This window comes from Sapajus apella, unplaced genomic scaffold, assembly GCF_009761245.1.
Source record: "Sapajus apella isolate SASKATOON/1434 unplaced genomic scaffold, GSC_monkey_1.0 scaffold4, whole genome shotgun sequence".
NCBI lineage: Eukaryota > Metazoa > Chordata > Mammalia > Primates > Cebidae > Sapajus > Sapajus apella.
This window is the reverse complement of record NW_022436944.1, coordinates 53,203,255-53,230,976: the sequence shown is the minus strand read 5'-3', so window position 1 is coordinate 53,230,976 and position 27,722 is coordinate 53,203,255. Positions and strand designations below refer to the sequence as shown.

The 27,722-nt window shown below is 35.9% G+C and overlaps 1 protein-coding gene and 1 long non-coding RNA gene across 51 annotated transcripts in view; one reads left to right on the top strand and one right to left on the bottom strand.

Moving 5' to 3' along the window:
• The window catches only part of CLASP2 (cytoplasmic linker associated protein 2), a 234,298-nt gene that overhangs the window by 91,888 nt on the left and 114,688 nt on the right, over positions 1-27,722 (top strand). For all 50 annotated transcript variants that reach the window (XM_032269320.1, XM_032269052.1, XM_032269259.1 and 47 more), the window contains 8 exons: positions 3,767-3,912; positions 6,224-6,359; positions 13,766-13,836; positions 17,204-17,263; positions 18,320-18,397; positions 19,045-19,212; positions 21,650-21,705; positions 22,732-22,905. In XM_032269320.1, the coding sequence (XP_032125211.1) occupies positions 3,767-3,912; positions 6,224-6,359; positions 13,766-13,836; positions 17,204-17,263; positions 18,320-18,397; positions 19,045-19,212; positions 21,650-21,705; positions 22,732-22,905 (889 nt within the window). The remainder of the gene's footprint in view (positions 1-3,766; positions 3,913-6,223; positions 6,360-13,765; positions 13,837-17,203; positions 17,264-18,319; positions 18,398-19,044; positions 19,213-21,649; positions 21,706-22,731; positions 22,906-27,722) is intronic.
• Positions 4,307-14,773, bottom strand: LOC116543684. Its single transcript, XR_004265669.1, has 3 exons — positions 14,686-14,773; positions 6,932-6,934; positions 4,307-4,318 (listed from the first exon to the last, which is right to left on the bottom strand). It is a non-coding gene; the product is annotated as an uncharacterized LOC116543684 (long non-coding RNA).

Here is a 27,722-nt window from a genome sequence, read left to right as displayed (position 1 = left end):
TGTGGTTTTTGTCCTTCATTCTGTTGATTTGATATGCCACATTTATTAATTCGTGTATATTAAACCATCTTTGTGTCCTGAGATTTATCCCACTTGATCATGATGAATGATCTTTTAAATGTGTTGTTGAATTTGGTTTAATAATATTTTGTCTAGGATTTTTGCATCTATGTTCATCAGAAATACTGGCCTGTAGTTTTTTTTTTTTTTTTGAGATGGAGTCTCGCTCTGTTGCCCAGGCTAGAGTGTAGTGGCACAATCTCAGCTCACTGCAACCCTCTGCCTGCCGGGTTCAAGCAGTTCTTGGCCTCAGCCTCCTAAGTAGCTAGGATTACAGGCATGTGGCCTGTACTTTTCTTTGTTTGTTATGTCTTTGCTTTTGGTATTAGGGTGATACTAGCCTCATAGAATGGGTTTGGAAGTATTCCCTCCTCCTCGATGTTTTTGAATAGTTTGAGTGCAATTGGCGTTAGTTCTACTTTAAATGTTTGGTAGAATTCAGCAGTGGAATAGGTCTTGGGCTTTTCTTTATTCAGAGACTTTTAATTGCTTCTTCTGTCTTGTTAATGGTCTGTTCAGGTTTTGGATTTCTTCATGGTTCAATCATGGTAGGTTGTTTGTGTCTAGAAATGTACCCATTTCTTCTAAAGAAATACAGAACATCCAAATTGGAAAGCAAGAAGTCAAATATCTATAAATAAACTTAACCAAAGAAGTAAAAGATCTCTACAATGAAAACTATAAAAGTATTGATGAAAGAAATTAAAGAGGACACAAAAAACAAGATATGTTCCATGTTCATATTGATTGGAAGAATCAATATTGTAAAAAAGTTCATAGTACCCAAAGCAATCTACAGATGCAGTGCAATCCCTGTGAAAATGCCAGTGACATTCTTCATAAAAATAGAGAAAACAATCCTAAAATTCATATGAAACTACAAAAGACCAACAATAATGAGTGAAGGCAATCCTGAGCAAAAGGAACAAAGCTGGAGGCATCCCTCCTGACTTCAAATAATATTACAAAGCTATAGTAACCCAAACAGCATGGTACTAGTATAAAAACAGATCAATTCTATTCCAGTGGAACAGAATAGAGAACCAGAAATAAATCCACACATTTATAGTCAACTCCTTTCAGCAAAGGTGCCAAGAACATACAATAGAGAAGGACAGTTCATTAAATGGTACTGGGAAAACTAGATATTCACATTGCAGAAGAATGAAACTAGACCCCTGTCTCTCACCACATACATACATCAAAATTGACTAAAGATTTAAATTTAAGACATCAAACTACTACAAGAAAACGTTGGAGAAACACTCCCTAGGATGTTGGTGTGGGCAAAGATTTATTAAGACCTCAAAGTATAGGCAACCAAAGCAAAAATGGACAAATGAGATCACGTCAAGCTAAAAAGTTTCTGTACAATGGAAACAGTCAATAAAATGAAGAACCCAAAGAATAGGAGAAGATATGTGCAAACTACCCATCTGATAAAGGAGTAATAACCAGATTATAAGTCAGTCAAACAACTCTATAGGAAAAAAGTAAGTAATCTGATTTAAAAGTGGGCAAATGATCTAAATAGACATTACTCAAAAGAAGACATAAAAATGGCCAACAAGTATGTGGAAAAATGCTCAACATGACTAGGTATCAGACAAATACAAATTAAAACTTCAGTGAGAAATTATCTCACCCCCATTAAAATGACTTTTATTTAAAAGACAGACAATAACAGGCAAAAAACAAGAATGCTGGCAAGGATGTAGAGAAAGAGGAACACTTGTATTATTGTTGATAGAAATTTAAATATTATTTTAGTTTAGTTTAATTAGTTTAGTTTTGTTCTTTATTTTAGCTTAGTTTATTTAGTTTAGTTGTTGTATTGTATTTTGAGACGGTGGGTTTCACTCTGTTTCCCAAGCTGGAGTACAGTGGCGCAGTCATGGCTCACTGCAGCCTTGACCTCCTGGGCTCAAGCAGTCCTCCCACCTCCGCCTCCCAAGTAGCTGGGACTATAGGTACATGCCACCATGCCCAGCTAACTTTTTACCTTTATCTTTTAAAAAATTTTTTGTGGAGATGGGGTCTCCCTATGTTGCTTACACAGGTCTCAGACTCCTGGGCTCAAGTGACCCACCTGCCATGGCTTCCCAAAGTGCTAAGATTATAGGCGTGAGCCACCACATGCAGGGAGAACAGTATGGACGTTTCTTTAAAAAAACAACCAAAAATAAAACACCTAAAAAACCACCATATGATCCAGTAATCCCACTACTGGATATATATCAAAAGGAAGATAAATCAATATATCAAAAAGATATCTGCATTTTCATGTTTATTGCAACACTATTCACGAAAAGCCAGGAGATGGAATATACCTAAGCGTCCATCAGTGAATGAATGGATAAGAAAAATGTGGTACATATACACACTGGAATATTATTCCACCATAAAAAGGATGAGATTCTGTCGTTTGCAACAACGTGGATGAAACTGGAGGACATTATGTTTGGTGAAATAAGCCAGTCACAGAAAGAAAAAGATTGCATGTTCTCACTAATATGTGGAAGCTAACAAAAAAATGGAACTTGAGATAGAGAGTAGAATAATGGTTCTTATAGACTGAGAAAGGTAGTTGGGGGTTGCATGGGGATAATAAAGAGGAGATAGTTAAAGGGTACAAAAATACAGTTAAACAAGAATAAGATGTAGTGTTAGGCAGCACAATAGGGTGACTGTAGTTAACAATAATTTATTGTATATTTCAAAATAACTAAAAGAGTGGAATTGGAATGTTCCTAACAGAAGGAAATGATTGATGTTTGAGGTGATGGATACCCCAGTTACCCTGATTTGATTATTATACATTGTGTGCTTTTATCAAAAAATCACGTGTACTTCATAAAAATGTACAACTATTATGTATCCATAATTTAAAATTTTTAAAATAAAAAATTCGACAGCAGGCCAGATGTGGTGGCTCACTCCTGCTGGGAGGCTGAGGTGGGTGGGTCCATTGAGGCCAAGAGTTTGAGACCAGCCTGGCCAACACAGCGAAATCCCATCTCTACTAAAAATACAAAAACTATCCAGGCATGGTGGTATGTACCTGTAATCCCAGCTACTGGGGAGGCTGAGGCATGAGAACCACTTGAACCCGGGAGGTACAGTTCACAGTGTGCTGCAGTAGCACCACTGCACCCCAGCCTGGGCAACAGAGCAAGACTGTGTCAAAAAATATAGTAATGCTAAAGGTTTCTAAATTTGACACTTTAAAAAATAGGCTCCCTTAATAGATAGTGACGGTAGTGGTCACACAACATTGTGAATGCACTTAATGCCACTGAATTGCATACTTTAAAATGGTTAAAATAGTAAATTTTGTTAATGTGTATTTTACCACAATTAAAAAAAAGACTCACTGGAGATTAAGCTAAAAGACAAATAAATAAATAAATAAAATAGAAAGATTCCCTTAAAACTTTACAATTGATGTACTTATAGATTACATTTCTCCATTGTGCTTATAACAATCTATAATGTCATTTTTCAGACGGCTTTTTGTTGGCATGTTTATGTACAAGATATGTTTAATGCCACTAAAATGTCAGAATATAGTAATATAATGAAACATTACATATGTTTTATTTTTTAGAAAGCTTTTGTTTGAATCATGTAGTTTAGGTAGCTTTTTTGTTTTTGTTGTTGCACTTTCACCTTTTTTTGTCAATAATGAAAATTCATTTTATTTCAGCTGAAGAAAATTCGATCACTGCTTGTTGCTGGAGCTGCACAGTATGATTGCTTTTTTCAACATTTACGCTTGTTGGACGGAGCACTTAAACTTTCAGCTAAGGATCTGAGATCCCAGGTGGTTAGAGAAGCTTGCATTACTGTAGCGTAAGTATCATAAAAGGGTAAGTGTTTTTTATGAATGAATTTAGTACTCACTGATTCAGTGCTCATTAAGTCAAGTAGTAGCAAGATAGCCAAAAAAGTATATGATCCCCAAATCATTTTTATTATACGTAAGGATTCAGTTGGTATGATTTTTTTTTAAATTCCTTAACAGCTCTTTATATCAACAATTTAAGGTTGGTATAAAGATATTTAAAGTGTCTAAAGCCTACTGGTAGATTTTTTATCATTAACTCTACAAGTATAAGGTGAAAATGAATGAGCCTGGAAAGTGGCTATATTGTCACTACTAGTTTGGATGTTAAACAATTTCTGGTATTTTAGCAACTATCCTGGCATTACAACATGCATCGTTAACTTAGCAAAATCTAAACTTTAAGTTTGTAGTCTTCTACAATACAAAGATGGTAGAACTTAAATTCTGTTTATTACTATTTCTGATCTAAGCAGTGTTGTTGCATATTCATTCCTTTGAAGATAGGGAACACAACAGTGCCTACTACCAATATTTCTAATCAGGATTATATTAGATATTCTAGTCAGAAATGAAAAAAAGACAATATAAGGATTGCAAGAAAAGGAACAGAACTGCCATTATTAGCAGACAATATAACTATCTGCAGAAAACTGCAAGAGAATCTACAGATAAATTATTGTAATAAAGGGACTTTGGCACAGTTGCAAGATACAAGTCTTAGTATATTAAAATGATCCAGTATCTCTAACTAACAAAGAAAACCTACTATCCATACACTTACAATATGACTAGCTCTCTTGCAGAAGACTGGACAATATATGTAAAACATCTGTTTCTAGATACTAGACAGCAGACAGGGCAGGAATGGAATTCTTAAAAGATACAAATAATGTTGAACAGTGTAAGTTTTGACCTGGAGGCACTATGGGGAAGGAAGGGGGAACCTAAGCAAAGCAAGGCAATCTCACCGAGGTGAGGAAACAAATATTACAGTTTCAGAGGCTGACGTGGTCAAAATTGTCAGTGCAGAATACTGGAGAGAAGAGGGGAGATTCACATACACACAAACACAAAGAGCTGCAGAGATCTGTATATGGGAACCCATAAGTCTAGATTGCACACTAACCTGTCCATATGAAAGGTACGACTCCCTGAGGAAGGAAAGGAACTAATGCTTGGGAGCTGTAGGATAAACAGTTCCCAGAGCTCATAGGAGAGGTTTAAGATCTGACCAACCAGAATGGAAAAACCTTGGTGATCACCCAAGGCAGTCAGTAGAAACCCCAGAAAGGCCATTGCATAGGAATAGTACTAAACCAGCTATAAAGTAAGGCAACTCTAGACTCTGCCTCTCCCAACAAGCTTGTAAAGATCAAGCTGATTCCCAAGTACATTACCTGCCTACCAGAGTAAAACTCATGCCCTTTAAAGGAAGACAACATCCAAACATCCACACCTCCTTGCTTTTCATTTGAGGTTCCTTTTTGCCTGTGAGTTCAGACATTGGAAAACTAACATAATAGCACTAGAAAATAGGTCTGAATCTGACCTCTTTGAATCAAGAACCTGAATTATTGAAGCTAACTCTATCCCAGCCATGTATTTTCAATAACTTATATAGAAATTAACCAGTATTGCAAGCATTGTCAGCACTTTGAGTGATTACAATATCCTTCCTAAGTGTTTTAACTAAAATCATACAATTAAAGGCTAATTTAGTTGTTAAACTACACAATTGGAAAGAGAAGTCAGATGTCCTAAAGATTACCCAACTAAAATACGGTAGAGTTGTATTTTTGACTGCAGATTTGGAAATCCTACTCTAAAGAAGTTAGGGAGTATTTATGACTAAAAAGGGGTGATACTGTTAATAGAAATGGAGAACATTTTGAGGAGCATTGATTTAAGATTTTGAATTTGTTTGTAAAAATATGTTGAATTTGGGATTGATAATGGATCATCAAAATGGAAATATCTCATGGATAAAGACCAAAAGTCAGAACCATCAGAGCTGATTATTTCATCTCATGTGCCCTTAGAGTTAATAAATTCTGAAATCAAATGGCTTCTTCAAGTGCTATTGCAAACAGATGAGAAAATGCCAGACTTCAACTTTGGACTAGCCAGTTAAAAGATAGGGGAAAAAGGGAATATGTAGTATCTAGGTTTCCCTTTCTCTCGTCTGTTTTACTGCAATTACAACTGATTGAAATAAAAATTCCTAAGCTAATTCAGTAAAATCATATTTAAAATTATATGGTTCTATCTGTACTTAATGTTAAACTATTAAAAAATACTTTTCATCTTCCTTTGTAGCCACCTTTCAACAGTTTTGGGAAACAAATTTGATCATGGCGCTGAAGCCATTGTACCTACACTTTTTAATCTGGTCCCCAATAGTGCAAAAGTCATGGCAACTTCTGGATGTGCAGCAATCAGATTTATCATTCGGGTAGGTTTACTCTCTCCTTTTCCACTGCTGCCTTCTCCCCACTTCCCCCACCCACTTTTTCTTTCTTCTTCCTCCTTTTTCTCTCCTTTCCCCACCCCACCCCATCCCCGTCTCTCAATGCACCTAAATAAGTCATTGGATTTCTTTTTGAACCCCAAAGGCAAATTATTTTTGAATCATTCTGCTGAAAGTAAAAGCCATAGATGGTCATTATAGAACCAGAGCATTGCAAAGTAACATGTTTGTATATGGAATATAATATATACATGCATGTACGTATGAGTACATATATGTGTATATAGTTACATGTGTGTATAGTCACAAATATTACAGAAAATAATAAAAGGCAAATTTTTTATAGTCATGTGCCACCTCAGAAAGTTTCAGTCATTGATGGGTTGCGTATACAACAGTGGTCCTGTAAGATTATACTGTATTTTTACTGTAGCTTTACTACTTTTGGATATGTTCAGAAATACAATACTTAACATTGTGTTACTCTTACCTAGAGTATTCCGTACAGCTATATGCTGTACAGGTTTGTAGCTTAGGAGCAATAGGGTATAACATACAGCCTAGGTGTAGAGTAGGCTATACCAATATAGGTTTATTCAAGTACATTCTATGATGCTCATACTATGATGAAATTGCCTAATGGATTTCTCAGAGTGTATCCTCATCATTAATTGAGGCATGACTGTATTTCTCTTCGTATCTTGAGGATGCCTGAAAGAACAGATTTGAAAAAGCAAATCTCTCCCCTTCAATTCTATTCCTTTGTTACTAATCACTCTAGCCATTTAATGTGTACTTTTCTAAACTTCTATTCTGTGCCTATATAAATGTATTTGCTATACATATAGAAAATGTAAATATATATATAATATATTCTTTAACTTTATTTATTTATTTATTTATTTATTTATTTATTTTGAGATGGTGTCGTATCTTTCAGTCAGACAGGAGTGCAGTGGAGTAAACTCAGTGCACTGCAACCCTGCCTCCCAGGTTCTAGCACTTTTCCCGCCTCAGCCTGCTGAGTAGCTGGGACTAGAGGCATCCACCACAATGCCCAGCAAATTTTTTGTATTTTCAGTAGAGACAAGATTTCACCATGTTGGCCCGGGCTGGTCTCGAATTCCTGGCCTCAAGTGATCCGCCTGCCTCAGCCTCCTAAAGTGCTGGGATTACAGGTGTGAGCCATCGCGTCCAGCCTAGCTTCTTTTTTAAACTTCACGTGCTTGGGCAGCTCTCCTTATCCATATTTGTAATTCTTTTTAATGTCTAAATTAGTTTTCTTTTAAGGATGTAGCATCAAATTATCCTCACCAGGCCAGGTGCAGTGGTTCACGCCTGTAATCCCAGCACTTTGGGAGGCCAAAGCAGACGGATCATCTGAGGTCGGGAATTCGAGATCAGCCTAACCAACATGGAGAAACCCTGTCTCTACTAAAAATACATATTTAGCCAGGTGTGGTGACACATGCCTCTAATCAGTCCCCTGCTACTCGGGAGACTGAGGCAGGAGAATCGCTTGAACCGGGGAGGTGGAGGTTGCTGTGAGCCAAGATTGTACCATTGCGCTCCAGCCTGGGCAACAAGAGTGAAACTCTGTCTCAAAAAACAAAAATTATCCATTATTCTCACTAGTCTCATTCCTGCAGTCTTCTTCCTGTAGTCCTTTTTCTCCATCCCTTTGCCAATATTATCTTTTATCAGTATCTTTAAGGTTTTATGATTTAATAAGCATTATTTCATATTTTACTTTGCATTTCCTGCATTATTAGGGATGTTAGCTATTTTTTTCCTTCTATAATTCTATGGGTTGTCAGTGTATACTCTGTACATTTTTTCTCACTTGTTTCTAAGATCTTTTTATATATCATAAGGATATTAATTCTGTGTTGTATGTGTTGTGGTATTTTCTACAGTCTGACATTTCTTCAAGTAATATATAAGCTCTTTTGTTATATTTCAGAATTTTACATTTTTGTGTATTGAGACTTGTTCATTTTGTGGGTTTTATTATAGTTAAAACATTACCTTTCCCATTTCACAGTAACACAAAAATATTCAATCATTTAGAACTTCTGTGATTTTTTTTTCTTAGGTTTAGATCTAACTGGATTTTATTTTCGTGTGAAACGCAATTTCTAACGTGATATTTCCCCCAATACAAAACCAATTGACCCAGTAGCATGTGGTGAATTACAATGTAGCCTTTTCTTGAAATGCTGCCATTTTCATGTAATACATTTCCATAAATATGTTAAGTCTGTTTCTTAAATGTATTTCAGTTTCTTTGATCAGTTTCTCCTTTCCTGTTAAAAAAATTAAGTTTATTCCTAATACTGCCTTACCAGGAAATGTTCTTTTTCACCAATAAAATTAAAAGTGCTTACTTAAAGTCTTCAAAAATGATCCTTTTTTCCCTCGTTTTAGCTTGCTTGCTTGCTTTCTCTCCTCTCCCCTCCCCTCCCCTCCTCTCCCCTCCTCTTCCCTCCCCCCTCCCGCCTCCCCCTCTCTTCTTTTCTTTTCCTTCTTTTTCTAAAGATTGTAGACAACCTTAATTCAGAACTTTTGTAACAACGTTAGGAAGTATAGTGGGAATTATTGAAATGATTGTTTTATCCCTGAGTTGGGTGGCATCATATTTAACTTTAAATATGATTTTTTAAATGGGTTTCTATGAGTATAGTATATTAGATTTTGGAAATTTTCTACTATTCACATTTTGCTAAATCTTGATTGGAAATAAATATTGAATTTTATCAGGTAACCCTTTAATATCTTTATAAATGACTCTTGTTGCCGGGCGCAGTGGCTCACGTCTGTAACCCCAGCACCTTGGGAGGCTGAGGCGGGCGGATCACCTGAGGTCAGAAGTTTGAGACCAGCCTGACCAATATGGTGAAACCCCATCTTTAAAAAAAATAATAAAAAAATAAAAATATATGAATGACTATTGTTGTTTTTTCATTATCCATTATACATTCAGGAACTAAATTCTGCTTGGCCGTTGTGCATTAAGATACTGCTAGATTCAGTTGGTTAATACTTAGTAAGATTTTGGCATTCATTTAAATGAATAAGTATTCTGTGAATTTTTTTCCAGTTTTACATATTTTGTTAATATATTGTTATGCTGTTAGAGTTTAATGGCCTTTAAGATTATCTAGTAACATTTCCAACATTTTAGACTCTGGGCATCTTGAATCTTTAGTTCGAAATGTTGGCATTCCTCTCGCCTCAGCCTCCCAAGTAGCTGGGATTACAAGTGTGAGCTACTGTATCCAGCTGACTTTTTCTAATTAGAATGTTATACATTCTTTTATATATACTTGGCAGAAGCATTATTTTGGGTTCTTTATAAACTTCAACTTATAATTTTATTGACTCTAGTAAGATTATTTAATTTTTCTGATTTTTTAGTTTCGCTATATTTTTTTTCAACTTTTGGCTCATTTTATCTTTTTAGATTTTTGTGGAATATCTTTAGACAGTTTGCATTGCTTTTTCTGTATTGTTTAAGGCTTTGGGTTTTCTTCTGAGTTTGACTTTGGCAGCATCTCAATGATTTAAATTTACCACATTCTCTTTAATTTGTGTTTTCAATCATTTGTAATTTCCATTTCAACTTTGAATTGTATAATAATATTGTTTTCATTTTTAGATGGTGCTTTTGTTCTTATTGTCATTATTTTCTAATTTCATGACATTCTGATCAGGGAATTTGGTTGTATGATTTATTTTTTGGTGAATGCCTTGAATTTTTGTGTTCTAGTATGTCATCAGTTTATATAGGTAGTCTATTAGCATTTACAAATATAGAATTCTTTGGTAGAGAATTGAGTACTTTGCCCATCACTGAATCTAGCTTATGTTTTATTTATATTATTCAAGTTTTTTATGGTCTCATTAAAAAAAACTTTATGTGACAAATTCTGATTCTTGTCAATTTCATTTTTCTAACAGTTCTTGATATATGTACTTTATGTATGGTCAACGTTTTTTACTATTATCATCTTGAAATAGTATTTTTTTCTATCTTATAATTTTTTTTCTGTTCATTGTGCTTTTTTTCTTTCTTTCTTTTTTTTTTTTTTGTGATTTAGAAGTTCCTTATTGTCAAGAATAAAATCTTTATGTTCCTTTTAAAAAGTATACATATACATTTTATTTCATTGATGTCATTTTGTCCCTTACCCATTGAATTAAATTTAACAAAGATATTTTTATTTTTAGCAATTGTAATTAACTGTTTTTTTTTTTACTGCTTTTATTTCTGACCCATTGTTTATTGGTATACTCTCACTTCCTTTTTAAAAATTGATTCTGGGTCATTCTTGTTTTGCTTTAGTGTTTTCTCACTTTTCAATATATATGTGTTTATCTTTTGAATTGACTCTTCCTTGCCAGTTCAAAATATGTGAACTGAAAATTTGACTGTTGAACTTCAGGTTCACTTTCCTTTTCTTTCACAATTGCTTTTTGTTGGTGGTGGTGTTGAGATGCAGTCTCGCACTGTCATGCAGGCTGGAATTCAGTGACGCCATTTCCTCTCACTGCAATCTCTGCCTCCCAGGTTCAAGCTGTTCTTCTGCCTCAGCCTCTCAAGTAGCTGGGATTTCAGGCACCTGTCACCACGCCTGGCTACTTTTTGTATTTTGAGTAGAGGTGAGGTTTCACTATGTTGGTCAGGTTGGTCTTGAACTTCTGACCTCCTGGCTCATGCCGCACGCCTTTAATCCCAGCACTTTGGGAAGGTGAGGCAGTCCTCCTGCTTCAGCCTTCCAAAGTGCTGGGATTATAGGCATGAGCCATCACATCTGACCTGTTTTCTTAACTTTTTTTTGTTGTCTCTAAAAATGAGACTATTTGATTATTTTATAGCAAAACCACCACCACCACCACCACCACCAGCCAACCTTTAGGAAGTTTTATAAGTAGTCCCGTTGTGTGAAGAGTTTCCTCACAGCAGGTCTAGGAGTTAATTGTCTTTTACTAATACTATTCTTAAACAGTAGACAAGGATTTTTGACTGAAATGGGTGTATCTTAAATTTATGTTAGTTTTTATGAATCTTTTCTTTATTTAGTACTTCTGTCTTATTTGCTCAGATCTTTTCCTGTTCTTACTTTTGTTACACAAATTCTGAAATCCTCGATGTCATTTATCATTTTTTGAATAACTTTTTGTCTCTTTGTCTTACATCTGTGTGTATTCTCAGGAAAAATTCCTTTAAATTCTACTTGTTTGAAAGTACCCATTTTGTGATTCTCAGGCTTTACTCTTTATGCTTTGTTTTCAAATTGCTCATTTTTCACAAACTTTTTTATGTTATTATACTAGCCTGTCATCGCACCAATAATACAATGAGTTTTAAATGTTACCTACAGTTTTTCTTTGTTTTATTTCCTAAGGGTCTGCTTCCTTAGATTGCTCTACTTAATTTCTAATTCTCTATTTAATTTTTTCCCCTTTGTCAACTTGTATTAATAAAGTGTAAATCTTTCTTAGTGTTTGATTAAATGCTTTTTCAGTAATTGAGGTAATTTTTTACTTTCCTTTGGTACAGTTCCCCCTGAATATGATGTAGCAATCGTTAGGTCAGTTTATCTCCCCGTCCTTGCCACTGTCGTAGATGTGGTTAACCCAGCATTAGGATTTTTGGGAGGTTAGAAAAGAAAGAGGAGGAGTATGGTAAGTAAGACCTCCTTTATAGCTGTGTCTAGGGGATCTCCATGGGCTTTACCTCCACAGTAATGTTTGGGAAATGGGCTCTTGTGGATACCGTTGGGAGCAGGTCCACAGAGTCCTTCCATGCTGAATTGAACAGTTGACTAACAGGCATGTCAGCACACTTTCTTGCATTATTCTCATCTTCAACAGCTTCAAGTCTGTAAATGGTTTCTCTCTGTAGTAGCTGAAAAAAGCTTTTTCCTTTTATTTTGGTTGAGGTAGCTGTGGCAAACACTGTTGTGCCATATCCTTCAATGAAAAACTTACTTCTCCAATGACAGGAGAACTGTTAGTAGATAGCCTTTAGCTGCCAGTCTCTTAAAGGATTATTTCAGCTAGAGAGCTGCCTTTCCCAAGGGCTTGCCCTTCCCAGTATTACCCATAGCCAATGGCTGATGGATGTGGAAGTGTAAAGGTTTGGCCATGTAGGACCAATTCAAGAGGGTTCCGTGGGAGCATTTCAGTTCTAGAGCTTTCTAATGGCTTTGGGCAAAGATAGCCTTGGGTTGCATCAAAGTTCCATTTCTTCCTCTGCTCACTCCACTCCTACTTCCTTCTTCTCACTTCCACAGGTGCTAATGCCAAGGGCACTTACAAAAAATTAATATATAATAGATGTACATATTTTGGGAGTACATGTGATATTTTAATGCATTCATATGTTTAAAGGTCAAATTAGGGTAATTAGGAATTCATTACCTTAAATACTTTTCTTTATACTAGGAACATTCTGATTATTCTCTTTTAGCTATTTTGAATGTACAATAGATTGTTGTTAACCATAGTCACCCTACTGATCTATTGAACACTATATCTTATTTGTTCTAACTCTATACCTGTTAACCTCTTTTCATCCCCCACTCCCCACTGCTCCTTCTAGCCTCTGATCATGACTAGCCTACTTTCTATCTTCATGAGGTCCACCTTTGTTTATCTCCCCAATGAGTGAGAACATGTGATATTTGTCTTTCAAGGGCATTTCCTAACAAATATCCTGCATGCTAAACTCCATCTCATAGCCTGCTTCCTAGAAAACCCAGCCTGTACCATTAGCTCAGAAGGAATACAGGAAATTTAAGGAATTAAATATATGCTTATGTTAATGTCTATTATAAACTTTTTAGTGTTTGTTTCACTAAAGAAGAGCATAATAATTACTAATAGAAATCAGAAGATTATGTGTATTGAACTTCTACTTGAATTCTAGAGAGAGATGATTCAGCCAGAATAAAGTGAAAGTTCTATTAAAATCACCATTTCATAGTCCATTCCCAGAAGTTAGGGATATAGATTCACTTAACTACCTGCTTTGATGACATTGTAATTACAATTTTTTACCAGCAATAGCCATGATACTTCAGAAAATTTGGCTGCCTTAGTACTCCCTCTCCCCCAAAACTATATTGTCCAACACTTCTTTGAAGTTACACAGTTAACTTTTCTTTGTTATGTAATATTACATCCACACCTGTCCTTTTGAAACTGTATCATCATTACTGTTACTTTAATTCGGGAAAACTTTTCAAGACTGATCTTGATTTCTTTCTTTTCTGGTCTTTTTGTCTTCTTGCAACATAACTAAATACTTGAATGTAAGGCAAATAGAAGAAAGGACTGCGTGAAGTGCGTAGTATTTTCAACCTTTTCTAAAACATCTTTTTCAGCATACTCATGTACCCAGACTTATACCTTTAATAACAAGCAATTGCACATCAAAATCAGTTCCTGTGAGGAGGTAAGTTTAAATTTTTTAATTATTATTATTATTATTATTATTATTTTGATGTAGCTCTGATACTGCATTGTTTAATTCTTGGTCTGTTGCAAGAATTGGTCATTAATTTCTTGCCTTCCAGAAAATCATTAAAAAGTGGTTTTTTAAAAAATCATATTTCATGTAAGGGAGAAGGGATGAAGTGATTATTACGAGCACCCACTTTTCTCAGTTTTATCTTATTAAGCTTTGGTTTATTTGGGCTGCTGGTTGCCTTGGTTTTCAGAGAACAAGGAGTAAAGAGTCAGGTCTGGGCTAGAGTCCTTCCACTGCCACTGACAATTCTACCTTAGGCAATTATTTAACTGCTGTGAATCTTAGTCCCTGCATAGGTTAGTAGAGCTAATAATGTCAACCCCGTAGAACATAAGGATTAAATGAGATACACATTAGTAGAATATAACCTGGTGTTTGGAACAAAGTAAATAGCCCTATCAGGTCTTTCAATTAGTGTCTATCTCTGTCTCTGTGTCTCTCTCCTGTTTCTACAATTTTTCACATCATACCTGTCAACCTAAATATCAGAGACGCCCTTTGAAAGAAAATGATATTAGTATTTATGGAGGAATGAGCATCGCACTGCTAATATGCGTAAAACAGTAAACTATGTGCATATTCAGGGAGATAAAGAAAAACAAAGGTTTTTAAAGGAAAGATGAGGAGTCTTACATAATTGTTTTGAGATACTTATCCTGGGTTACAAGGATCAGTAAGAAGGGTGAAGCCAAGTTGCGGTTGGACAGGCAATTGCTGGGTAGATGTCCTTGCAAAAGTTTTTTTTTTTTTTTTTTTTTTTAGGATGGTTATAACCTTTGTGGAAGGTTGTGTTTTTTTGGAGTCTTTGGTGATAGCTGTTGTTATCAGTCATTTATGTATGAGAGCGCTCCCTTACTGGCCTTCCTCAGCTCTGTTTGTCTGTCTGTGTCTGTGTGTCTGTGTGTGTGTGTGTGTGTGTGTTTTAACACAAGTGACTTCATTTTGATTCTGACAACTTTCCACACCACTGTAACCAACAATAAGAAAGACAGGAGAAACAAGATTTGTATACTTGATGTTTATAAAGAATTCTACCTTTTTAAATTAGATAAATATATTAAATACTTTGTTAGGAAGAAGCGGAATAAAACATTGTTATTTTAAGTGGTTCAGAGTTTTGATAATAGTTGTTCAGTCATATATCTTGTGTCAGGGGTCAGCAAACAATAGCTTGCAGGTAAAATGTGGCCAACAGTCTGGTTTTGTACAGCCTACATACTAAGGGTGTTTTTTGCATTTTTAAAGCGTGGTTAAAAAAATGCCGGGTTGTGGGGGGAAGAATATGAGACAGAAACTGTATGTGGTCCACAAAGCTTAAAATATTTACTATCCAACCCTTTACAGAACAGGTTAACCAACCCCTGTCTTAAATTGAGGAAAATAGTAATTGGAGAAATAAGAATGTGACAGAAGACAAAATCAGAAAACATATTATAGAATTGCCTTAAAAATGGGGAGCAATCCTTTAACTATAGGGAGAGTGAGTGGAGTACAACCTAAGCAGAAATATAAAGCTATGCCATATGTTGCAGAGCCATCAGATAGTCCTCTGAGGCTAGAACATATGATAAGTGGAAGGCTTCAATGGGAAAAGAGGCTGGTTGAGGGCTGGAGAGTAGCTGAGGTCATAGTGTGGAGGGCTTTGAATGTTTTGAGGAGGAATTTTGACATTATTTCATAGATAGTAGGCATCTTTGACAGTTGTGGATTTTTAATGAGGAGGTGATGTCCAAGCCTAGTTTTTACTCCAGCTATGAAAGTGATTGAAAAGAAACAATGAAAAGCATTGTTTAATTAGGTAGGAGCTGTTATAATTCATAGAAAAGAGAGGCAGAGTCTGGACTAAAACTGTGTTGAACTGTGTTGATAATTGATTGAAGGTGGTTTTATTTAATTAACAAATTCAAAAATATTTCATGTGTAGAAATGGACTTGATAATTGGATATAGATGAGGAGGGTGGTGTCAAGTGCTTCATACTGTGAGCTCTGGAGTCAGAATGCTAGGGTTTAAGTCCTAGCTCTATCGCTTTGAGCAAGTTAATTTAACCTCTCCATTTCTCATTTCCTAATCTGTAATTCATGAGCTATAAGAGAAGATTTGAAAGGGTAGGAATTAATTCATTGTTTTCTATGTAGTGTTTGAGTTGACATTCACTGCCTATGTGGAGATATCCATAAACTAGTTTGAACTTTGATTTAACTGCTGAAGTGACAGACCAATGCTGGAGATGTAGGACTGGATGTGATAATTATTATCTCATAGGCAGAACTAAGGGTACAGATGATGTTGCCCCAGTAGAAAGACCTTAAAAAGATAAGTGGGCTAATATTGGCACCAACCAGGTGAGCATCTGTTTAAAGGAAAGTGGAGGAAAAAATGTTAATAAAAGAAGAAATACAGAACAGAGCTCTGTCATCAAATACCAAGGAAGGAGAGGAGCTCAAGTATGAGACAGCTGAAGAAACTGAGAAATAGAGGACTTAGGAGAAAATGTACACAAACTTTATGTAAAGTCATATATATACATATTTAAGGAAACAGTATAAAAATGAAAGATCCAGATTGCTGTGCCTTTCTTAATCACCACTGTATATCTTCAATGTCAAGTGTATAGATATTTAATAAATATTTTTAAATTAATAAGTGAAACTTGTTACATTTTTCTTATTTTTTTGAGACAGGTTCTCACTCTGTTCCCTAGGCATTATCTTGGCTCACTGCAACCTCCATCTCCCGGTTTTAAGCAATTCTCCCACCTCAACCTCCCGAGTAGCTGGGAGTACAGGCGCATGCCACACGCTCAGCTAATTTTTGTATTTTTAATAGAGACAGGGTTTCACCATGTTGGCCAGGGTGGTCTCGAACTCCTGGCCCCAAGTGGTCCACCCGCCTCAGCCTTCCAAAGTGCTGAGATTACAGATGTGAACCATCGTGCCCAGCCTTAAGTTTTATATTTGACAAACATTTTAAGTTAAAATTATGAGGAACTCTTAAAACCTTTTGAGCTGTTTAGCATAGCAATAATTGCATCTACTTGGGAGGCTGGGGCATGAGAATTGATTGAACCCGGCGGGAGGCAGAGGTTGTGGTGAGCTGAGATGGCACTTTGTACTTTAGCCTGGTCAACAAGAGCGAAACTCCGTCTGAAAAAAAAAAAAAAAAACAAGATATCTAAAAATCCTGTCTTATGCTTAAATTTGGGGGGCAATGTGTAGTAGTATAAAAGAAAGAAAAGTGTTAATGTATTCCTCAATACAACATTTAGTTATCATTTAACTTTTATTTTTCAGACGTTCATTTGAATTTTTAGATTTATTGTTACAGGAGTGGCAGACTCATTCATTGGAAAGGTATGCGTTGCCTGTTCCTTCCTCCAGCTTCCCTCCCCATTGTCACTAGTTCTTTAAAAGTTGATGGTATTGGTTTTACATTACTTCTCATTTTGCTTCAAAGGTTATTTGTACCGGTTTTCCTTTAAAGCTGTGGTGATATTGTACCCCTCTTAATCATAAGAGCTATGAATTGTATGTTTTTCTTTGTGGAATGGATGAGGGTTTCTCAAATAGAATGGATTATATAGGATACTCCAAGTTGAGTTGGGCAAAAGTTTAAAAATGTATCTCTAGTCATATAAGTTTCCTGAGGTGCAGTCAATCATGTAATGAATGATTTAAGATGGGAGGAGCTTCCTTTCAGAGGAAAGAGATTTTTAAAAGATATTTTTGGGGAAGTTTCTCCACACCAGCTGTTAGATGTCATTGGTCAGGTATGTACTGGGCAATGTCTAATGTAACTCTGAGATGAAGGAGAGGAAAATGTGGGCAACTGATTGGTTACTGGCTATTTGCATGGCTGTATTTCTCATTAGTTTCAAGTTTGAAGCTTGGGAGATACAGCGCTAATTCTGCATTTTCTTGAAAATTCTTCACTTCTTAAAGCTCGTTTTTAAAAATTGAATTTGTTATTTAATGTAGGCATAATAAAATTTCAAGTTTTTTTGTGACAGCTATTATTCAAATTTGGTCAGATCGCAACTGATCACACTTAGCAAATAATTTCTACAATAGTGGATTAGTGAGGAACCACACAGAAGATTCCTTTTTCTATAATTTATTAAAAGTTAAAAATTTAGGTACTATATACACTATCTGAATTCCATATAAAATAATTACTTTTTGATTTATAGTGATTGGATTGTTAGAAGGAAACCATACATGAATAAAACATATGGGCCAGATAATTAGAAAATCTTATGGTCTTAGGTTTATTATTGTGTACTAATTAATTTATTTTTATTTACCTCACCTACCCTCTTTGTGATTAATATGTAGCATATAGGCAGTAAGTATCATTTGTGGTGAAACATGCAGCTTTATCATAACTCTAAAGATGTATTTGTTTTATAGACATGCAGCCGTCTTGGTTGAAACTATTAAAAAGGGAATTCATGATGCTGATGCTGAAGCCAGAGTGGAGGCAAGAAAGTAAGTCGGTGTAGTATATTTTTGTGACAGTTTAATCTTTTTTTCTTTTTTTTTAAACAAAATGTATTGGGAGAATGAAAATATCAGAAGTGTCTAAGTGAGTATTTTCCTTGACTAGCTCTCCAGTAAAATTAAGATTGTTTTTTCTCCATTAAATCTGTACTAGACATCTAATAGCCTGCTACATATTGCCACTGATATGTAATCATTAGTATTCTTTTTTTAATCATAACCTGTTCACTCTCATCATGAATAAAAAGAAATATCATTTATCAGGTTTGTATTTTGTACCTGATATTGTATGAGGTACTTGTTGTATATTATTTTCTAATCCTTAGAATGATCCTCCAAAGATAGTGTTATCTCCATAGATGGCAACTGAAATTTAGACACTTAAGGGTTTACCCAAGGCCACACAAACCCTAAGTGGCACAACAGGTTTTGAACCAAGATCTGCTTTTCTCAAAAGCCTTCAGTCTTTCCATGGGAACTTGTTAAATTTAGAAAGTGTTCACCTGACACAGAGCAGACAATGTTGAAAACCAGTGGGCTTATCTTCATCCTTCTTGAATGTACACATTTTACTGTTAATGTCTAAATATGTAAAGCTATTATTTCATCTGCTTTTCTTTTTTTTTTTTTAACAGGACATATATGGGTCTTAGAAACCACTTTCCTGGTGAAGCTGAAACATTATATAATTCCCTTGAGCCATCTTATCAGAAGAGTCTTCAAACTTACTTAAAGAGTTCTGGCAGTGTAGCATCTCTTCCACAATCAGACAGGTCCTCATCTAGCTCACAGGAAAGTCTTAAGTAAGATCATATAAATGATGATTACTAGTCTCTTCCTCTCCTCAACTCCCTAAACTTTCTTAATTTGGATACTTGAATATCTGTCTGTTTGCTTTCACGTAAAGCCTTGAAAGAATGGTAACTCAAATATGCTTATTGATTTTGGTCTGTTGTTTCAAGGGTTGGATTACTTGCCAGCATAACTCCTTCTCTTTGGGTAAAGAATTCTAGATTCACATTTGCTTCTATATATTCATGTCTGTGAAAGCTTGGAAAGCACTACATTTTTTTTTAATACCGCAAAAATAGTACTTAACAATAAATAGCCCATTTAATGAAGGAATTATAATGGAGATTGAGAAGTTATCTTGAGAATTCTTGTGCAACACTTTGTGACTGGTAAAAAAAACTCTACTGCTTTTCTTCTAACCTCTGGCACAGCTTAAAAATTCTGGAAATCCCTCAAGGGACAACATGATCTAGTATCTGACTTAGTTCTCTGTAACTCCATTCTCATCATGATGTCGGCTACCTCAAATCCTTGCTGCTTTGGCAGCCATAACCCGGTTTTTTGTCTCTCTAGCCCTATGAGATTGCTAAAATTTCCGATATCTTCTCCACTTCCTAGCACTGGCCCTGTCCATCTTTGTGTGCTCTTGCCCTGCTCCATGTATCTGCAGATTTCCCCAGGGATGAGCAGCTCAGAGAATGTCAGCTTAGGCTGGGCACGGTGGCTCATGCCTGTAATCCCAGAACTTTGGGAGGCCAGGGCGGGCAGATCACCTGAGGTCAGGAGTTCGAGACCAGCCTGGCCAACATGGTGAAACCCCACTTCTATTAAAAATACAAAAATTAGCCGGGTACAGTGGCAGGTGCCTATAATCCCAGCTACTCAGAAGGCTGAGGCAGGAGACTCTCTAGAACCTGGGAGGCGGAGGATGCAGGGAGCTGAGATCGTGCTACTGCACTCCAGCCTGGGCAACAGAGCAAGGCTCTTTCTCAAAAAACAAAAATAGAGAATGTCAGCTTACCTCTTTGTAATTCTTTTCTTTTGGGGATCTTGACCACTACAAAGATTGCTGGTTGCCTTGGCAACTCGGATGGAGGACTGGGGGACCAGGGTGAGGCAAGTGAGGCACCTAGGGTGCTTAAAGAATTTAAGCAGGCACTCACTGGGTCATGCAAATACTGTACTACAGTTTAATTTCTTACAGGTATTTCAGATTAAAAGCAGATATGATCTGATTTCAAAAATAACTATTGTAGGAATAATGACCTATCTAAACTTATTTAAATTTCTGTTTAAACTTCTTTTTAAATTTGGGATAAATTCCTCATCTGAAATGAGCTGTCTTTGTTGCTTTTGTTCTTTTTTTATTAACTATGCTCAGACTTTATATCTGAATCACCTGAAGATCTTGTTAGAATCTAGAATCTGATTCAATAATTTTGGGGTTGGGGTCTGAGATTTTTCATTTTTTTGCAAGCTCCTAGGTGATGCTAAATGATGTTTGTTCATGGACCATACTTTGAGGACAAAGGATCTAAAGCAAGATATTTTATATTGCTCTATTATAACATTTTAAAACATAAACAACTTTAGATTCTGTGAACCTTGAAGTGATCTGCCTCAATCTAAGAGAATAAAACTTTTAGGAGATAGTTATACAAATAATATAGTTATCTTAAACATTACACAGACATAACCCCTGACAACTTAGGTGAGAGAGATTTTGGTTGTGTTGAGTTTCCTATGTGCTAGTGATAACACTACCCATTTCTTCTAAGTAAAATATCTTAGGATACAAGTGAATGATAATAGTACTGTTATCGAGTCCTCTTTGGTGGTTATTATGATGTGTGTTGAGGAGCAGAGTGAACAAAGGCAACTGATCCCTATCTCTGTAGGGCTTACAGTCGATATTCATTGCCAGTTATTTTATTTTTGCTTCATAGCTAATTGTGACACCATTGATAAGTGATGATTTGGAGGAACTGCTCTGAAGTGACTTGTAAAAGGAAAGTTAAAATTAGAAGTACCAGCTAGGCACCATGGCTCACACGTATAAATTCAGCACTTTGGGAGGCTGAGGTAGGAGGATAACACTTGAGCCCAGGAGTTTGAGACCAGCCTGGGAAACATAAGGAAACCCAATCCCTATCAAAAATTTAAAAATTAGGCACACTTGGTACCATGCACCTGTAGTCCCAGTTAACTTGAGAGATTGAGGTGGGAGGATCACTTGAGTCTGGGTGGTCAAGGCTGCAGTGAGCCATGATTGTGGCACTACACTCTAGCCTGGGTAACAGAGCAAGACTCTGTCTCCAAAAAAAAAAAAAGAATAAGAAGAAAAGAAGTACTTCTCAACTTTCCACAAAATTCAGTAGTATTTTATTGGTTTTTATCAGAGGAATGTTAAATTGTCTTCCTACTAAAAGCATTTCTTACACCTTGCAGTCGCCCTTTTTCATCCAAATGGTCTACAGCAAATCCATCAACTGTGGCTGGAAGAGGTAATTTTCTCTTTGAGAGTTATAGCCTATTTTATCTTTAAAACAGTAGCCTTCAAACTCTTTTGCTGTGCTCTTTAGTGAGAAGATCATTTTACATGGTAACCCAGTACCACACATATGCACTGTACTTGTATATGTATACATGTATAACCCGAAGTTCGGGGAAGCAGTACTTATTCTTACTTGTGATGCCCTCTGTTTTACATTCCATTTCATTCCGTTACATTTCTTTATAATGCTTCTCATGGTGCACTCAGTTGATTTCACAACCTACTAATAGGTCATGACTCACAGTTTACAAAACTCCTGACCAGCCTGGCCAACATGGGGAAACCCCGTATCTACTAAAAATTCAAAAATTCCTGAGCATGGTGTCACACACCCATAATCCCAGCTCCTTGGGAGGCTGAGGCAGGAGAATCGCTTGAACCCAGGAAGCAGAGGTTGCAGTGAATTGAGATCACGCCACTGAACTCCAGGCTGGGTGACAGCGAGACTCTGTCTCAAAAAAAAAAAAAATAAAAGTAAATAAAAATTAAAAACTGAAAGACTAAAGACCAGAAATTGAATGACTTAATTTGCATTGCCATGGAGTGGCAGAACCTCCATTAATTTCTGAATATCTCTACTCCTGGACTAGTTTTTCTTGTATTTTTCTCATAGTAAAAAATAATACTGCTGCCATCTATTCATCTTGTACAGTACTTCCTTTTCGTAAATCAGTTCTAAACATCATCTCTTCATCTACAAAACAGTCCTGTGAATTTTACGGTCAGAATGTCACCATTTTTCCCATTTTATGGGAGAGGAAACAAGGTAGAAAAATATTGAGAAAATTGCTGAAGACTTAGTTGTGATTGAAACTGAGGCATTCTGACTTTAAATACTTGATCATTCTGTCTATTTGACCACTGCCTTTTTGTTGCCCATTTGTCATCAGATTAGCTCATAATTGCCAGGTTTGTATAATTTTCATGTTTTCAGTGATTTAAATAATATAGCTTACCTTTGCTTTGTCTTTCATAGTATCAGCTGGCAGCAGCAAAGCCAGTTCCCTTCCAGGAAGCCTGCAGCGTTCACGAAGTGACATTGATGTGAATGCTGCTGCTGGTGCCAAGGCACATCACGCTGCAGGACAGTCTGTGCGAAGCGGGCGGTTAGGTGTAGGTGCCCTGAATCCAGGTTCCTATGCATCTCTAGGTAAGACAACTAATTATGGAAAATTGTACCGTGTTATCTCCCTGGCCTCTGTGAAGACAAGTTCATATACTGCAATCATTTCTATTCATTCTTGTTATTTAAGGATAGTTCATATGTTTTAATGTGATTCTATATTGGAGACATGCTTCTGAGTAACCTGAGCTGCCTTGTTTCTCCTTTTCTCTTATCCTCATCATCATCTTGATCAAAGAAACAATTCTTGAGTCCACGATTGCCTGTAGAATTTTCATAACTGCACTTCTACCACATCTAGCCACTGGTTACTAAGGGGGTTTGGGAAGGGAATTGGCCTTGTATCTAGCTTTCCTGTTCTCTTTCTCCTACTTCTTTTCTCTTAGCAAGAATGTGAAGCCCTTTGGAGATCTGGGAGAACTGCAAAGCTCTACTGTGTCTAATCAAGCCCTAAACATATATTCTAAAACTCTATTCAGTTTGGTTTTTTCATGTTTTTATGTCCATCATATTAAAAAAGTTGAGGTTGGTTATCCATATTGTGTACCTCTTCTTCATGCTTCATTTTTTTCTTTTGGGTAGTACTGGTGGAACACTAAACAGGCAGATTGCCAGAACACAATACAGGTTGAGCATACCTAATCTGAAAATCTGAAATTTGAAATGCTCCAAAATCTGAAACTTTTTGAGTACCAACATGACACTCAAAGGTATTTTGGACCGAGGTGGGTGGATCATTTGAGGTCAGGAGATCATGACCAGCCTGGCCAACACGGCGAAACCCTGTCTTTACTAAAAATGCAAAAATTAGTTGGGTGTGGTAGCTGACCCCTGTAATCTCAGCTACTTGGGAAAGCTGAGGCAGGAGAATTGCTTGAACCTGGGAGGCTGAGGCTGCAGTGAGCCGAAATCCCGCCACTGCACTCCACCTTGGGCGACAGAGTGAGACTCTATCAAAAAAAAAAGAAAAAAAAGGGATTTTGGATTTTTGAATTAGGGATGTTCAATCAGTTAAGTATAAATGCAAATATTTCAAAATTTGAAATCTAAAACATTTTTGGCCCTAAATATTTTATGTAAGGAGTACTCAACCTGTAAGAGTGCAGAGAATTTAGGTATGAATGTACGTGATAACGTTGGCACAGCTGCATTCAGAACCGTGAAGAGGAATAGATTATTCAGTAAATTGTGTTTAGACACATGATTTACAATCTGGTATAAAATTAATTTAGAATCATGTTACGCACCATGTAGAAATATATTCCAGATGATAAAAACATTGGACAAAAACGTAAAGCAACTTGATGAAGACGTAACAGGTGAATATTCATCAAATCTCAAATTGGAACAGGAATTCCTATACATAAAAGCAAATAAACCATGAAGGAGAAAATCTTTTGAATTTAAATCTAAAGTATGAAAATATGAAATCAAGCAAGCAAAAACTAAAAGGAGAAAAGATTTTGCCACATACTAGTAAAAAAGTTAAAATGTTGAGAAGTTTTTCAAGTCTATTAAAAACAGACGAGCTTATTTTTATAGAAAAAATTCTACATATATCAAAAAAGCATATATCAAAATTGCCAACAAATAACAATAAATTTTGAACCTCAGCTATAATCAAACAAATACAAATTGATAGACCTATAACTATGACAAGAAAGTTAAGGGTAGTGCCTACTGTTTTCAAGAATGTTGTAAAAAGGGCCTTATCAAGCACACTGATGTGAATTAGTGATGGGACACTTTTTCTGAGTTCTGATTTAGGAATTCCATGAAGCATTTTTAAATCAGAATTTTTGCCCTAATAATTCAGTGTTTAGACCATTATGTTTAAAAAAAGAATATTCATGTTTTTAATAACATGTTATTAGCATCAACCTTAACATGTAACAGAGGAGATGGTTGAGTTATATTGTATCTTTATGTATGCTGTGCAGCCATTAACGAGACATATTTTCAACAGAGATTGAATTATGCAGACTACCAAATAGTATGTAGTAATTTCATCATTTTGTGTAAAATTATACATAGATGAAGGACTGGCGTGATATATACAAAGGTATTAACAGTGGGTTGATTATTGCTTTTAATTTTCAGAAAACATTTTTGTTTCAAAGTTTTTTACATTGCCAAGAATGCAGGGTTGTTTCATTATGTGAAGACCAGTCAACAAATATACCGTATTAATAGAAGAAAGGACAAAAACCACATGATCATTTCAGTAGCTGCAGAAAAAGCATTTGACAGAATTCAGCACCCTTCTATGATAACCATACTCAGCAAACTAGGAACAGAAGTCATCTTGTGTGTTCAAAATCCTAAGGAATCCACCAAATATATATATATATAAAATATCAGATGATAATAATAGATAACAGATAAGATATTTTGGAAAGTTGGACATTAAAAAGAGTGTGATTGGGGAAGTTGCTGTGACTTTCTGCCTGAAGATTCAGAGTCAGGATCATGTGCTAAGAGGTGACTTGAAGTTTAGAGTAGCCATTTGGGGGGATTAGACACAAGAGGTGGGGCACTCATGGCTGACATTTATTAGAGTGTTAGCAAGTTCAGTAAGGTTGCAGGATATAAGATCAGTGTACAAAGGTCAGTTGTATTTCTAAGCATTAGCAGTGAACATCCGAAAAGGAAATTAAGAAAATGATTATAATTACAGTAGCAGTAAAAATAATAAAATATGTAGGAATAAATATACCAAAAGAAGTGTGAGACTTATATACTGAAAACTGCAACACATGTTAAATGATGAAAATAGTTTGGAAATAGTTTGACAGTTTTTCAAAAAGTTAAATGTAGAGTCACCACAAGACTCAGCAATTCTGCTCCTACCTGTATACCCAAGAGATCAGAACACATATGTTCTCACAAAAACCTGTACATGAATGTTCATAATATTATTCATAATAGCCAAAAGGACAACCCAAGTGTCCTTTTGCTGGTGAATGGATAATCAAAATAGGACATGTCTATGCAATGGAATGGAATATTACTGTCATAAAATTTAGAGTACGTTACATAAAAAGGTCTGCCTCAAGATGGATCAACTTTGAAATTATGAAGTCAAACACAAAGAGACATGCATTGTATGATTCCAATTATATGAAATGGGTGTAATAGGCAAGTCCACTGAATCAGGAAGTAAATCAGTTGTTGCTGAGAGATAGAAACAGAGGCGATAGGGAGTGACTCTTACTAGGTACAGGATTTATTTTGAGGGTGTTCTGGAATTAGTGCTGAGAGTTGCACAACGCTGAATATATTTAAAACACGGAATTATTTACTATAAAAGGGTGACTTTTGTGATATGTGTGAATTATATCAATTTTTTTCAAAGTGGGAAGAAAACTGGAAAAAAAAAAAAAAACCTCTATTCATCCTGAGTCTTAAAAGTAAACACATTACATTTAATATGTATTATTTTTACCAGAAGGAAAATATTGTATTTAAAGTGTTTTAATATGCACTAGAAAGCCAATTTGCAGCAATATACTTTTTTGTAAGAACCTATTGTTATTTAAGGTTTGAGTCTCATGTTTCAATATAAAAAGGAAAAGTGCCACTCCTTTTTTCTTTTCTTCATCTGACCCAGGTTTCCACTCAGGGACAATCAGCCACCTGCCTGTGCTCTTTCTGGGGTTAAAGGATGGTCTCCTTTCCCTCTCTCCCTTCATCTCACCCTACCCCGTGTCTCCTGTAGCCTTTTTACATATACGAGACTGGTATTACCTCTGTTTTCTTCTACTTTGAGCCTCACTTATTGTGGCTGTACATATATGGATTAGAGGGAGTGTTCTATTATTTTTCAATACACACTTTTTTGAGTACTTAGTTTTTGCCAGGTACCAGGATCCAGAAGTATTTGCCTCTATACTGAATCTCTCAATCTGTTGATAAGTTGCTAAAAGTTTGTTGCATTTTATACATTTTGAGTTTGAAGTCCCTGGGAGACTTCAAACTAGAAGTTGTCAGTGGACACTTAGTATATAGTGGTCTAGAACTTGGCAGAGAGGCCCAGCACAGTGACTCACACTTGTAAATCCAACATTTGGGAGATCGAGGCGGGTGGGTTGATTGAGCCCAGGAATTCAACACCAGCCTGGGCAACATGGCAAAACCCCACCTCTAACAAACAAAAATTAACCCAGCGTGGTAGCACATGCCTGTCGTCCCATCTGCTAGGGAGGCTGAGGTGAGAGGATTGCTGGAGCCCTGGAAGTCAAGGCTACAGTGAGTGGTGATTATACAACTACACTCCAGCCTGGGTGACAGAGCAAGACCCTGTCTCAAAAAAAAAAAAAAAAAAAAAAAACCCTAGCAGACAGCTATGCTGATTAGATTAGGTTAGATCTAGAAGCCATTAGATATTTTTACTGTAATCAATATTAAACTCAGAGCATTCCTTCTTAAAGCAGTTGCCACTGGTTTTTGTTATGTCTAAAGTACTGAATTTTTTTGGCAGCAGGGATATCATAAGTGTTTTGAAGTTCACCCTTTAACTTCAGCCTCAAAAGGAAAACTGGTGTGGTAGGAAACAGGAATTTAAGTTAAGGTAACTTTGATGTATGAGAGTGCATATTTGTGAATATTTATTCTAACAACTGAGTTTATGGAATTGCTTGAGTGGAAAATAAAATATAGTTTCAATGAGCTCATATGGACAGAAGTCAGATTTTAGTTGGTTGAGAAGTTGAAAAGAGAATCTTTATAAATTATTCTTAGGCTTGACGGTCAAGAAAAGGGGTGAAAGAATACTGTAGGAATTATCTGTGGTTGAAAGTACTTACTGTCTTACAAGATTGGAGAAGTTAATTATGTTTGTATTC